Source organism: Psammomys obesus, unplaced genomic scaffold, assembly GCF_907164565.1.
Source record: "Psammomys obesus unplaced genomic scaffold, mPsaObe1.curated_primary_1811, whole genome shotgun sequence".
Lineage (NCBI taxonomy): Eukaryota > Metazoa > Chordata > Mammalia > Rodentia > Muridae > Psammomys > Psammomys obesus.
In genome coordinates this window covers 97504-110975 of record NW_026596326.1, presented here as the reverse complement: position 1 = coordinate 110975, position 13472 = coordinate 97504, and the positions used below count along the sequence as shown (strand labels likewise).

At 43.7% G+C, this 13472-nt stretch overlaps 1 protein-coding gene across 1 annotated transcript; it reads right to left on the bottom strand.

Moving 5' to 3' along the window:
• Positions 1–1350: 1350 nt before the first annotated feature.
• Positions 1351–13330, bottom strand: Znf354b (zinc finger protein 354B). Its single transcript, XM_055597172.1, is given in 6 exon segments — positions 1351–4098; positions 4101–4295; positions 9788–9880; positions 10634–10760; positions 12597–12681; positions 13210–13330. Coding segments are annotated over 5 exon segments (1767 nt in total). The 5' UTR covers positions 12630–12681; positions 13210–13330; the 3' UTR covers positions 1351–2779.
• Between the last annotated feature and the right edge of the window lie 142 nt (positions 13331–13472).

The window sequence follows — 13472 nt, the reverse complement described above, 5'->3', positions numbered from 1 at the left end:
GGACAGTGAGGTCCAGACTCAGGAAAAAGCAGGACAGGAGGGAGGGAGGAAAAGAGAACAACAACAACAAACCCTCAGAGAGCAGGGTATCAATGACAGTGGTCAAACAAGATGGTGGGCTCAGTGGCACACACCTATAATCCTGGCACTTGGGGAGGCAGAGGAAGGTGCATCTCTGTGAGTGTGAGGCCAGCCTGGTCTACAAAGTGAATTCAGGACAGGACAGCGAGGTCTACACAGAGAAACCCTTTCTAAAAAAAAAAAAAAAAAAAAAAAGGCCAAAGACTGTAATTTAGAACAGTAGAGGGGCTGGAAATACACATTTTTCATGATTCTTTATTCAGAACTGTCATGGGAAGTTTTATTTCAAAATGAGATTTTTTTTTTAATAGGAAATGACAGATACTGCTGACATAACTTGATAACCCAAGAAAGACAGATGTATTATCCTGTTGTATCTTCAGACTTTGAATGACTGACTACAGCTTGACTTTGAAAAATATGTTAGCTTTAGTAAGACTTTTACTATTTGTAGTATTTGGCAAACCAAGTGGACAATTGTCCAGCTCTAAGAACAGAACTCGGTTTCTATGCTCACTAAGAACCTTTTTTCCCATGTCAGACTCCCAAACTTCTACCTGTAAGTTTCTCAAGCCAGAAATAAATCATCTTTGCAAATCAGCTATTCTGTCTTCATGATCATGTCCAAATTCTTACAGCCTAAGACTACAGATGCTTCTCAAGATCTCTAATGGCCTCACTCAGCTGGCATTTCAAGTGGTAGTTTCCTTTAGCAGGCGCCCTCTTCACAAGGAAGGCTGTCTCCCACCGTTCCGCCAGGTGCTAGAACCACACTTCCTCTGGGCCTTTTTTTTTGGCCTCTACTTTTACGTGTATGAGTGTTTGCCTAAATGTGTGCTATGTCTACCCCATGCATGCCTGATGCCTGCAGAGGCTATAAAAAAGGGGGCCTGATGCCCTGGAACTGGAGTTACAGTTGTGAGCTTTGGCAGTCTCTTAACTTTGCCTTCCCCTCCCTGTCCAGGTGTTGTTACTGTTCCAGCTGTTGTACAGATGCGGATGATAAAAATTTTCAGGGCTAGAGAAATGGTTCAGCAATGAGGAGCCCTGGCTACTCTTGCAGAGGACCTGGATTTGGTTCTCAGCACCCGCTCACAAATTGTTACTCCAGTTCTGTGTCTTCTGATCTCCTCAGACACTGCACATATGTGTACACAGGCACAACACATATAAACACAAAATAAATGCAATTTCCTGCTCTAAACTCCTAGAAAATAATCCTGGCCACTTCAGTTGGGTTTGTGATTGTGGAAAAAACTTGACTTACAAACACACACGTTATATAGCATGGTGAATAAGAATTTATTTCATCCATGAACCATCAAAATTAGGACAATTGCTGGGTACAATGGTGCACGCCTGTAATCTACCATTTAGGAGGCTAAGACAGGAAGATTGCTGCATAGTTGACATCTAGGCCAACCTGGTCTAATAAGACCCTGTGGTGGTGGAAATGAGAACAATGTTACTCTTAACACAGTGAAGAGGAATCAATGTTATTCTTAAAACAGTGAAGAGAAAACTATCATTTTTTTAGTCAAAGCAGAAAGTGGATACAACAAAATGCTGCTCCCTTTTTGTTTCAGTTTCAGAACAAGCATCCACATACTGAAGCTAGTATGTTAAATGTTAAAGTATTATCATTTATATTCACTGTATGGTGCCATGTTATGCAGAAAAATAAATGAAAGACACTGTGACCAGATGAGAAAAACTAAAATTGTAAGAAAAATATGATTACATGAGAAAAAATGGTATTTCTAGATAACATGATTGTGAATGCAAAGAATTTACAAATATAGTATTAAAAGGAAATATATTTGTATGCAGATATGTGTCATGCATACATAAAATAACCAGCTTACTTATATAAAGCAAATATGTAAAACTCAGTTATGCCCACATACTAGCATTGGAGAATGGAATTTTGCCCTATATATTTCTGTGTGGCATGCGTGTTTGGGGGTTCATGTGTATGATGTGAAGGGGGGTAGTTGATGTCAGGTATCTTCCTTAATTGCTGTCACAGCTCATTTTGGCAAGTTTAGCTAGCTGTCTTGCTCTAAGGTAACTAAGACAAGTATTTAACATTACAGGACATAGCTTCATAATTAATGATTGAAGGCAATGAAGGAAAATAATTCACAGCACAAAATTAAAATATGTGTATTAAATGTTTGTAGAGAAGTTTGAAAATTCGAAGAACAAATATTTAAGAGAACAGTTTTTTTTTTTAAATAAAAACCATGCAATTTGACAACAGCTTAGGAAAAGACAGTGTGAGGTAGTTTTGTCTTTGCGTTTGGTTCGCTGCTTTAAAAATGCATATATTTTATTTACTATTAAAATATAAGCCACAGTCAATACACTAATAGCTGCTATTCCTTTTGCTACTGAACCCAGCACTCCTGAACTCAGAATTTTCTAGCATTTATATATTGCATATATTATATAATGTGGACAAAAGAAAAGTGTTCCTTTTACCTTACAAACGGCCAATGTCAGTGTCTACAACAGTGTAGTAGCTGACCTTAAAAAGTGACTGACAGATTTGAAAATTTTCTGTTAATTATTATATGACCAAGTTTTCTTCCAATTTTAATATCTTATAGGACTAAATTAAAAGGGTTCCTCACATTCACTATACTTATTAAGTCAATGTGAAGAATGTATTCTGTGAGGAACTTTGGTTAATTTTTTACTGATGCAAATCTGTGTTCAAGGAGTCCTCTTCAATATGAATTCTGTAATGATTGGTAAGGGAGGACCTCTGGCTGAAGAGCTTCCCACATGCACTACATTCATAGGGTTTCTCCCCGGTATGAATTCGCTGATGTGCAATAAGCGACGAGCTTTGTCTAAAGCTCTTCCCACAGGTGTTACATTTAAAGGGTTTCTCTCCTGTGTGAATCCTCTGGTGCTGAATAAGAGCTGCACTTTGGCCAAATGACATCCCACATTCCTGACATCGATATGGTTTCTCTCCAGTATGAATCCGCTGATGGTTACTTAGGGATGAGTTACACCTGAAAGTTTTCCCACACTCGTTACATTTATAGGGTCTTTCTCCAGTATGCATTCTCTGATGCTGGATCAGAGCTGAGCTCTGTCTGAAGGCTTTCCCACAAACTTTACATTTGCATGGTTTCTCTCCAGTGTGAATTCTTTCGTGAATAATAAGGGTTGAATGGGAACTTAAGGCTTTGCCACATTCACTACAGTTATACAATTTCTCTCCTGTATGAATTATTCGGTGTCTGTTGAGTCTTGAGATGGAAGTGAAGCCTTTTCCGCATTCATTACATCTGTAGGGCTTTTCTCCAGTGTGAATTCTCTCATGTTGAATAAGCGAGGCACTCTGACTGAAGGCTCTGCCACACTCGCTACATTTGAAAGGTTTCTCTCCAGTGTGGATCCTCTGATGGTAACGAAGGGATGAGCTAGACTTAAAGGTATTGCCACACTCATTACACAAGTAGGTCTTCTTTCTGGAATGAGTTCTCTGACATCCTGGAAGGGAGGTGGATGCCTTCCTACCTGGGTTGTATTTATGAGGATTTTCTCGGGCATGGATTTTTTGATGCAAGAAAAGGCCAGACCTTCTGCTAAATGATTTTCCACATTCTTTGCATGTATAGGATTTCTCTAAAGTATGAGTTCTTAGGTGTTTACAAAGGGATGCACTATGGCTGAAGGCTTTCCCACACTCTTTACATATGTATGGTTTCTCTCCAGTATGAGTTCTTTGATGTTGAATAAGAGCAGAACTTTGGCTGAAAGCTTTCAAACATTCTTTACATTGAAATAATCTCTCTCCAGTATGGTTTTTCAGATGTTTTCGAAGGGATGAGTTGTGCATGAAAGCTTTTTCACAGGTGCTACATTTATAGCGTTTTTCTGCTGTCTTGATTTTTGGTTGACTGAGTGAATCTGAATTTTCCTTGAGGCTATTTCTTTGTGTTTTTTCTCTAGCAATCTTTTGCTTACCAATAGACTTCAGGCTGACGTTTGGGCCAACTCAAAATTCTTATGGCTTTTATCTACATTAAGAATTTTTGTATGGGTGATTGAAATTATTTGCAAGCTCTCATTCTTGTACTGTTTTTTAAAACTGTCCCAGGACTCATCCCTTTTGTGTTGTTCCCTCTTTAATCCCTGAAATGAAGACTCTTTAGTTTGAGTTGATTTTGTCGTTTGAAGACTGCTCTTACATCCTGGAAGAAAAAAAATTGCCAGTGATAGGTGTGATTAACTCAGATGAAATCCGTAGGAGGAATGTTAGTGAAACCTAAGTAAATACTACATGCCTAAAGACACTAGCAAGAAGGAAAAACAGAAAATGAACACCACAAAACAGTGGATGAGAGCTGATCAACTGAGTAAACAAAGGATAAAGTAAGCTCATGTAAGGGGAGAGTTAAGAGAAAGGGGTTAGAAGAGTGTCAATCAGGAGACGAGGAAATAGCCCCCTACGTTAAGGTACTCCAGCCAGCCTTTTTCATTTTGAACTTAACTTCCCCTTTCCTACGTGTCGGAATCCTCAGCAGCTTTCCAGTACAATGCAAGTAACTCCTCTGTTGCATCTTTTCCTGACTGAGTCTAACAGTCCACACCCCTCCTCTCATTACAGCACTTATTACAAGACATAACAAAGCATTACTAAATGATGGGGGGATGTACGCTGAGAAGTGTGATGGTAGGTGAGGCCGTCTTCAGGTAAGCTCACAGAGGGTGCGTAACACAGACCTAGATGGTGTAGGCCCACCACTCGCTGTGCTATGTGTCTTGATGCAATCAGAAGGTACGGTAAGCCTGAGATGTATGAGACACCCGGTATAACATAGCCTCCCTAACACTTCTTCCAACGGTGCAGGCATACTTTAATACAAGCTATTAAAGTACAAAACACAAAGCCCAGTGCTCATGAGCCAGCAGTAATGCTGTGATTATCAAATACTATGTTCTGTACATAATTCTAGTACTGTACTTTTATACTTCTAGCAGTACAGGTTAGTTTACCTCAGCATTGCTCTAAACACATGAATAATTCATTCTGTTAGGTTTTATTTATTCTCATTATATAGCCCTGTCTGGCCCAGATCTCAGTGTGGAGGACAGGCTGGCCTTAAACTCACAGGGATCCACATGCTTCTGCTCCTGAGTGCTGGGGTTAAAGGAGTACATCACCACTTTGACTAGCTTGCATTGTACTGTTTTAAATTTTAAAATTAGATTTACTTGTTTTAATTTATGTATGTTTTACCTGTATGTATGTTTGTACAACAAATGCATGATAATTGCCTGCAGAGGTCAGAAGAGGTCATCGGAACCTCTTTTAGGGATGACTGTGAACCACATGGGCATGCTAGGAAACATAGCCAAGTTCTCTGCAAGTGCAACAAGTACTCTTACCTGCTCCAGGCCCCTCTAGTGACTTCTTATAGCTGTAATATCACAAGGTAGCAATTCATTTTCATCTTCACTATACTTAGGATGCCGCCATTGTATATGCAGCTCACAGTTTACTAAAATATTACTATATGGTACACAAGTACAGTATATGTATTTAATAGGAAAATATGTATCTAGAGATGCCAAGAAAATGTTCAATAAAAATCTGTGTCACACTGATAATAAGCACAAACAGGACCTGAGGAATACCTCTACAACATGGTAAAATCCAAATATTTTAGCAATATTTTATTTAATGAAGAGACTCTGGGTGTATTTCCACTACAATCAGGAACAAGCTACTGGTTGTGGTGGTGCATGCCCGTAATCCCTGCACTCAGGGAGGCAGAGGCAGGTGGATCTCTGAGTTCAAGGCCAGCCTAGTCTACAAAGTGAGTCTCGAACAGCCAAAGCTATACAGAGAAACCCTGTCTTGAAAAACAAGCAAGAAAAAAAAAAGACAAAAAAAGAATGAGCTAAGTAACCATTTTCCCTACTACTCATCTTTAAAGAGATATTAATTATTGTAATCAGACAAATAAATTAGAAGTTAAAAAACTGCCTGTATTAAAACCCATTCAGTGAAGCATACATAGAACTGACACACAGACGTATTCTGAAAAACCTATACAAGAAATCCTCTGCCACTCTTGGATATAACAAACCAATGTTGTGAAAATGTCAGTTAATAAAGTCAGGATATTTTCAGAATTCTTAGTAGCAGGTGATGGTTGGAGGATTTTTGTATTGTATATTCAGATGCTGATTTCTGTGCCCCAAGATCTGGTTATAGGCCAAACATGGGCATTGTCGTGATCACTGAAGAATCTCCTGGTATCAATGTTGTATAAACATTGCTCCCTAATTATCTCTGATACGTTAATAAAGAAGTTTATGAGCCAGTGACTCGTGTGTGGATAGAGAATACAATGTGGAGTGAATATCATAATATCTCACAATTTCTTCCCCAAACAGAGGAATCACTTCATGCGAGACCTCATCCTCGACATCATGTGAAGGCAGAGAATGCCAAAACTGTAAAACAAATGTGAGGTGGAAGAGAAAATGTGGATGTCATGAATATGGCACAAGTAATGGTGTGAAGTGCCAGGATTCTGTTTCCCTACCTAGACAACTAATATGCCTGCGAAATCTGTCCATTAGAAGTATTCTGAAACTGGAGTCTAGGCAGCTTCCACAGGAACTGAAGAACATTTCATTCAGCAGCAGCTAGTCATTGTTCAGCAGCCAGCTCCAAGGAGCAACCTCCTAGCATTCCTGCAGCAGCCCTGAGAACCATGGGGCAAGGACCAGCTACAAAGGCAGGAACCCACTGGCAGAAGTGGATACCCAACGACTTAAGGACAGTGTTCTTCCACCCTTTACTTGCTCCTTCCCCATTTCTCAGAGCCAGACACTTAAGGCTCAAAACACTCAAAAAACAACCTCCCTAGCATGGGAGTCGAAGGAGATTTAGAATGTCATGACGTGCTAAAGGAGAGACACTTCTTTAGCTGAGAAAAGAGATGAGGCGGTCTTCAGTTTATGCCTCAGTTGGATTACTGGCACGGAATAACCCGTAACTCCAACGGACTCTGGGAAGAGGAAGATTCAGATGCTTACATTTTAATAATAATAATAATAATAATAAAAAAGACAAGTCAGGGGTCTGGAGAGATGACTCAGGGGTTAGGAGCACTGGCTAACCTCTTCCAGAGGTTCTGGATTCAATACCCACACAGAGGACTTACAGCAACTGTAACCCCAATCCTGGGGACCTAACATTCCACTCTGGCCTTTGTGAACACTGCACCCATGTGCCACACAGACATCTTTGCAGGCAGAACTTCCACACACATAAAAATGAAAATAATTAAAAAACATCAAAACGCAGAAGACAACAGGAAAATAGGAAGGGCTGTGGCTGGAAGGGCAGCTCAGCGCTAGAGCACCTGCGTAGCAAGTGCAAGGCCTGACTCTTCAGCACTACAAAAAGCTAAACAAAACATGATATCAAAAGAACAAGATAAGTTAAACATCTTTCCTCTAAGACCAGTGGCATGGCAAACTGACTTTAAAATAACTGTCATAAAAAATTCAAAGAGCATCTGGGTACAGTGGTGCACGCCTGTAATCCCAACACTCAGGTAAGCAGAGGCAGGTGAACTGTGTGAGTTCAAAGCCAGCCTGGTCTACAAAGTGAGTCTAGGACAGCCAAAGCTACACAGAGAAACCCTGTCTCAAACAAACAAACAAACAAACAAACAAACAAGCAAAAGTTCAAAGAGCTAAAGGAAACTACGGACAATGACATGACAATGATGAGCATATCATAGCAATGGAAATTGTACAGCCTCCCAGGGGCCAGCACCACCTATCATAGCCCTTCAACCCCACCTCCTTCATCTTCCGTGACCTGATGCTCTTCAAATCTCCCACAAAGCTCTGGGATAAATCCCTCCTGCATCTATGTAACTACAGGGAGCCTACCTCGGCCAGCCAGTTTCAGGCCTTAGGAAAACAGTTATGACTTACAATCAACTGCCACACAGGGAGCTTGCAAGACAGAGGAAGAGGTAGATCTTAAATAAAAACCTACCATCATGCAGTGATTATAGACTGACAGGAGGATGTTCCCAGGCATAGTGACACAGACCTGTAACCCCAGCTCTTGGGAAGTAGTGGCAGGAGGCAAAGGAGTTCAAAGCCAGCCAGGCTACGCGAGACTCTAACTCGAAACAAACAACTTCCACCACTGCCCCTCAAGAAAAAAGTAGAAAAAAGTCTAGCAGGCAGTTAAGATTGGCTGAGGCTACTTAATGAAGAAGCTTATCCAACACAGGCGTGCAAGCCATGCAGGTACATGACCATCTGAAGAAGGAAGAAGCAAGTGGAGAAAACCTGGGGGTGTGACTAGGACTCTTAAAGTGAAAAACAGGAGGTGAACAGGAAGCTGGTGGCTACTGGGGGAGTGAGAGAGCCTGGCCAACTCCATGGCGGCCTTCATTTTCTTGCTAGACAAAACAGGCCTAAGAGTTACAGGAAAGAAACACAGAAAAAGGGCAACCAATCAGAAAGAGCTAAGACATCTGGCCTGGAGAAGATAGGGTTGCTTTACTACCGATTTGAGAAGCCCCTAAGTTCCGACCAGTCACGTAGACTCCATGGGCATAGCCAATCCCAATTTAGATTACGCAGCCATAGTAGGAATTCCCCTTCTGGCTTTAAAAGGGACCTTTGAGCTCCGCTTGGGGCTGCTGCCATGTGGTGAGCCCAGCATGCTGGACTTCTGCAGGAATAAACGCCCTCTGTTGCTTGCATGCGACTTAAGTGTGGGATCATTCTTTCAGTGTATCTGGACCCTGACAGGAGGATTAGGAGGTGTGCATTTGAGGCGTGTCACTGGCTGGCTGTGAGGCTTCAGGAGCCGCCTTCCACTCCCAGTGCTCTCCTTAAACAGGTCAGAGCTCTCAGCTGTTGCTCCAGGTGCCTGCCTTCTGTTTACCATCAAGGACCTACCCTAACCCTCTGAAACTGTAAGCCCCAAATAAACTATTTCCTCTGTAAATTGCCTTGGTAGTGTCCACAGAATTACTGTATTTCTCCCAACAGATGCGAAAGAAGAAACACTGCCAGGACTGAGACAGGTAAAGAGCCATGTGGTGGATCCTAGATTATTAAAAAGAGGTCAATTTAGGGTATAAGAGCTGGTTGGGAATAAGCCTAAGGTAAGGCCAAGCTTTCATAATTAATAAAAAGCCTCCACGTCATTACCTGGGAGCTGGCATTCTTAAGAAAGTCCTGTTATAGGCTAGGGCTTTGGCAGAGCTTAGTCTTCAGATCCTGAGAAGCCAACTCTTCTGACCCCACGGGGCTCTGGCTATCAGTCCCAAGGCTGCTCTGCACTCCAGCTGTGACACTCTTGATATGTCCTGTGTTCCCCTTGTGCAGCACTGCTTGATTAGCTCCCTGCTGACGCCGTGCCACTGTATGATAGCTTTCCACTGGCTCTGCCCCCTCCCCCCTCCCGCAAAGAGTATAGAAGACGCTGTTCTTCTTAACAAACTTGCTTGGCATAAGCCATTTCCTGAGCCCAACTTTCCTAGCTTCTTTATCCTCTCATTCCCTGGGCCCCCACTTAGGACCCCTGTCACTGAAGAACGGCCTGTTGGTCCAGGTCAGTCCCTAGTCACTGAGGCTACCCTCGTTCTTATTTTGCAGAGGTATCCGGGGTGTCTCAGGTCCACCCACTCACCAAGGGAGGGGCATCCATGACTTTTCTCTACTTTCCAGGGTTCTTCTCCTTGCTGCAACACGGAGATCATCTTTGGTTTGGCAAATGGAAATCCTGATCACAAACAAAATTAACAAAAAAACAGTAAAAAAAAAAAAAAAAAAAAAAAAACTTAGTTTTGTTTCAACATGCACACACATTGCATATCTGTGTGGGAGACTCAGAGGAGGGGCCGGAACACTTCTACTGGATACTTGAACTGTTCCCTGTCATGTGACAGGACGCGTTAAGCAGAGGCTCAGTGGCTCACAGGACATGACTGGTCAAACTGATTGTACATTATGGAAATAGGATAAACAGGCAGCCTTAGCATCGTAGAAAAGGACTGTTGAGTGACAGAATAAAATCTTACAAGCAGGTATTTGTGAAAAAGATTAGGTGTCAAGCAACCTATTTAAAGCAGGAACATATTATTTGATTTATTTTAGAGGAAACAGTATACAGCATTTACCTGAGTGCAAAAGAGAAGTGGCAAAGGCAAGAAATGGATAGGAGGGTTGAGGGAGGTCTTTGTCACAGGCAACACAGACAAATATAACATGAAAATGCAGCTTCAACGCTGAAGGCATTTTTACTGCCAAGTTACAGATGGAGCATCTGTGTTCTGTCTATCAAAGGACCCTCTGTTCTTCTGTTTGGGGGACTTAAACACCCAGAAGTGGAAAACGGTTTCAATATTTATAGAGATCTTATCTGTACAGTCCTACAGCCAAACCCAGCTAGGGTTTTTTGGCGACCACAGCTTCCCTTTAGGGAAGGAGGTGCTGAGGTCTTGTTTCTGAATCTGCCCACAGGGCGTCTCCTCACCCAGCGAGGCCAGGTTGTTGTAGTTCTCCAGCATCACCTCTCGGTACAGGCTCCTCTGAGAGGGATCCAGCTTCTTCCACTCATCCCGAGTAAAGAGCACAGCCACGTCTTCAAATGTCACTGATACCTGCGAGGAAAAGCCATTTCATCTCACCCAGGACCAGCATCATATGGCATGAGGGAGGTGATAGTGTGGAAGGTAGACAGGGAATCACAAATGAAGTTACTGCAGGTTCTAAAGAGGCTAGGCTGTCCATTTAATGACCAACCCTTGACAGATACACAAAGAGCAGCAGTGGGTAGGGCCTGGCTTTGTGTACAGGGATATCGGCCAATGATGCGCATCTTGGTAACTGGAAATCTTTCTGGTAAAGGTTCTTTGTTTTTGAGATAGTCTATGTAGCCTGGACTACATGGCCTGGAACTTGATATGGTGGACGAGGCTAGCCCCAAGCTCAAAGAGATCTCTGCCTGCCTCTGCCTCCCTAGTACTGGAATTAAATGCGTGCACCACCATGCCCAGCAAGGTTCTTTACTCTTAATTTTCACATGTATGCAATGCCTATACAGGAAAAATGATTTACTAAGGAGAGAATACAAAAGATAATCTTGCTTTTAAAGAATTTCTGATCTGTTTGGTACACAGGAACATGCATAAAATCATTTCAACAATGCAAAAAAAAAAAAGCTGTGTGGCTAGACTGGTAGGCTAGAATGTGAGGTCAGGAGCTGCTGACACCCAGTGTCACAAGCTTTACCACTGACAGCAGCACCAAAACTGAAGATTTCCACTGTGAGCCCCGAACCTCCTGGGTTCTTTCCTTAGTCTTAAACTCCTGGACACTGAGGCTTTTTTTTCTTTTAAACTATGGTATTGACAATTGGAGAGTAGATAAGGGAGATAAAGGAGAGGGTTCACACACACACACACACACACACACACACACACACACACAAGGTTGAAGGTTCAGGGCATGAACACAACTTGACTCTCTTGGATGGAATGTAAGGGTCTAAGGAAATGGAGCTGTCCAAGCCCCAGCCCCTTATGGGTCCAAAGACAACCTGTATCCTTAATATAGTGTTATCTGGGCCATGGTAACCACAGGCTGAGCCATCACTATGTGCCTGGTTAGCTCTAAACACTTTCACGAACCGTGTCCTCCTCTGACCTATCTTACAAGGGGACAGGGTTGTCATTTTTAATTTTACTGCTGAGGAAACGAAGCCACAGAAAGTTAGATTTGTACAGGGCCCGCGAATGGTAACAGAGGGGATGGGTTAGAATTTGGCTGTCTTGATTATCCCATTTCCTGGCCACCGTGCCTACTGATTTTCTGCCAAAGATCCCATGAAACCATCTTCATGGCTTCTGGAGAGGTTGTCTGTGTTTTCAGAGTCAACTGTGTCCCCTTCGGTGTGGCTTTCCTTTGTCCATGTGGCATCCCACCTAGATGGGGGCATCTCTATACTCCTGCACCTTGAAATGGCAGGTTGAGATTAGCTTTTCACAAGGATGGTACAATCAAAACCCAGGATCCACAGAGTAAAGGGAGAAAAACTGAAGGCTGGGGTGGGGGGAAGCGGGGGGGGGGGGGGGGCGCACTGCATCACAACATTCTCAGTGGCAAAAAGAAAGAGATGAGAAATCTTGGTGAGGAGTGAGAGAAGCATACATGAAGGAAGGAAGCAGGCCAGAAAGGACTTTTTCCAGGTGCGTCCCTAAGTGATAAAAGGGCACCTGCTTGGCACTATCAATTTAGTAAGCACAACAGCCTGGGGGCAGCAAACAGCAACGCTAGGCACTGGGAGAATGGCCTGTGCTTCCTACACAACCGCTCAGGAGGAAGGACCATCTTCTGTGGGCACCAAATCCTGGTAAAGGAGAACTTCGGTCATGAAGGAAAAACAAAACCAAGCAAAACCCACTTTCTACTAAGAACTGAGATGGCAATGCGCTCACCTGAGACTCCCCTTCCCTTTGCTCTGGAGCCATGTTCTTTTTCTGGGATTTTCTCAAGGATGGGTACAGTCTCCAAAAATGTGATCTGAGAGAAGAAAAAAAGCAGGATTGCTTTGCACCCCTCAGAAGCTCTGTCTCTGAAAGCGTCCCTTCAGCTGAGCCCGCTCTTCTGCCTCCAGAGGGGGAAGCGGGAGCTGGGCACAGGCATCTGAGAATCAAGTCACCATTCCTCTTGTCTCTGGTTTTCCAGAAACAAGACTCAGGCGACACTAGACTCCATCACAGAGGGGACTCACTGAGCCCCCGTGTTCCAGGCATCACCCTATGCTGTTCACCATAGCTCAGCTGGCACTGCCAGCTTCAGCTCAGGAAACTGAGGCTGGAGTGCGGCCACAGCGGGGACGCGCGCGTTTCCAACCGCTGGGATCTGACAACGGGCCCAGGACGCTGTTACTCCACTCCTCGTGCCGCCCACCCAAATCTCTGCTGCTGTCAAGGGGTCAATTTCCAGATCCCCAGAGAAAACTCCAAAAGGACGAACCAGTGGCTCAGGGCGGCCCACGCTGGGATCGCCACAGGCCTCCGCGTCCTCCAGCCTGGCCGGGCCGCTCACCTCCCCCCAGCTCCCGACACGCCTCATGAAGGCTCAGAGCAACCGCGCGTGGAGATTCAGCCCGGGCAGCTAACCCGGAGTAGCAAAACCGGCCACAGACGCCCCGGGGCCCGCTGTAAGCTCAAGGGGGCCGCGGGGTAAGGGGGCGGGGTTGGGAGGGCTGGGGTTTGCCTTAGGACGGCTGACGCAGAGGGCTATGGGAGATGTAGTTCACTCCGGGACCCAGGGATTCTGGGATTTGAAGTTGACCGGATTTGCCCCTT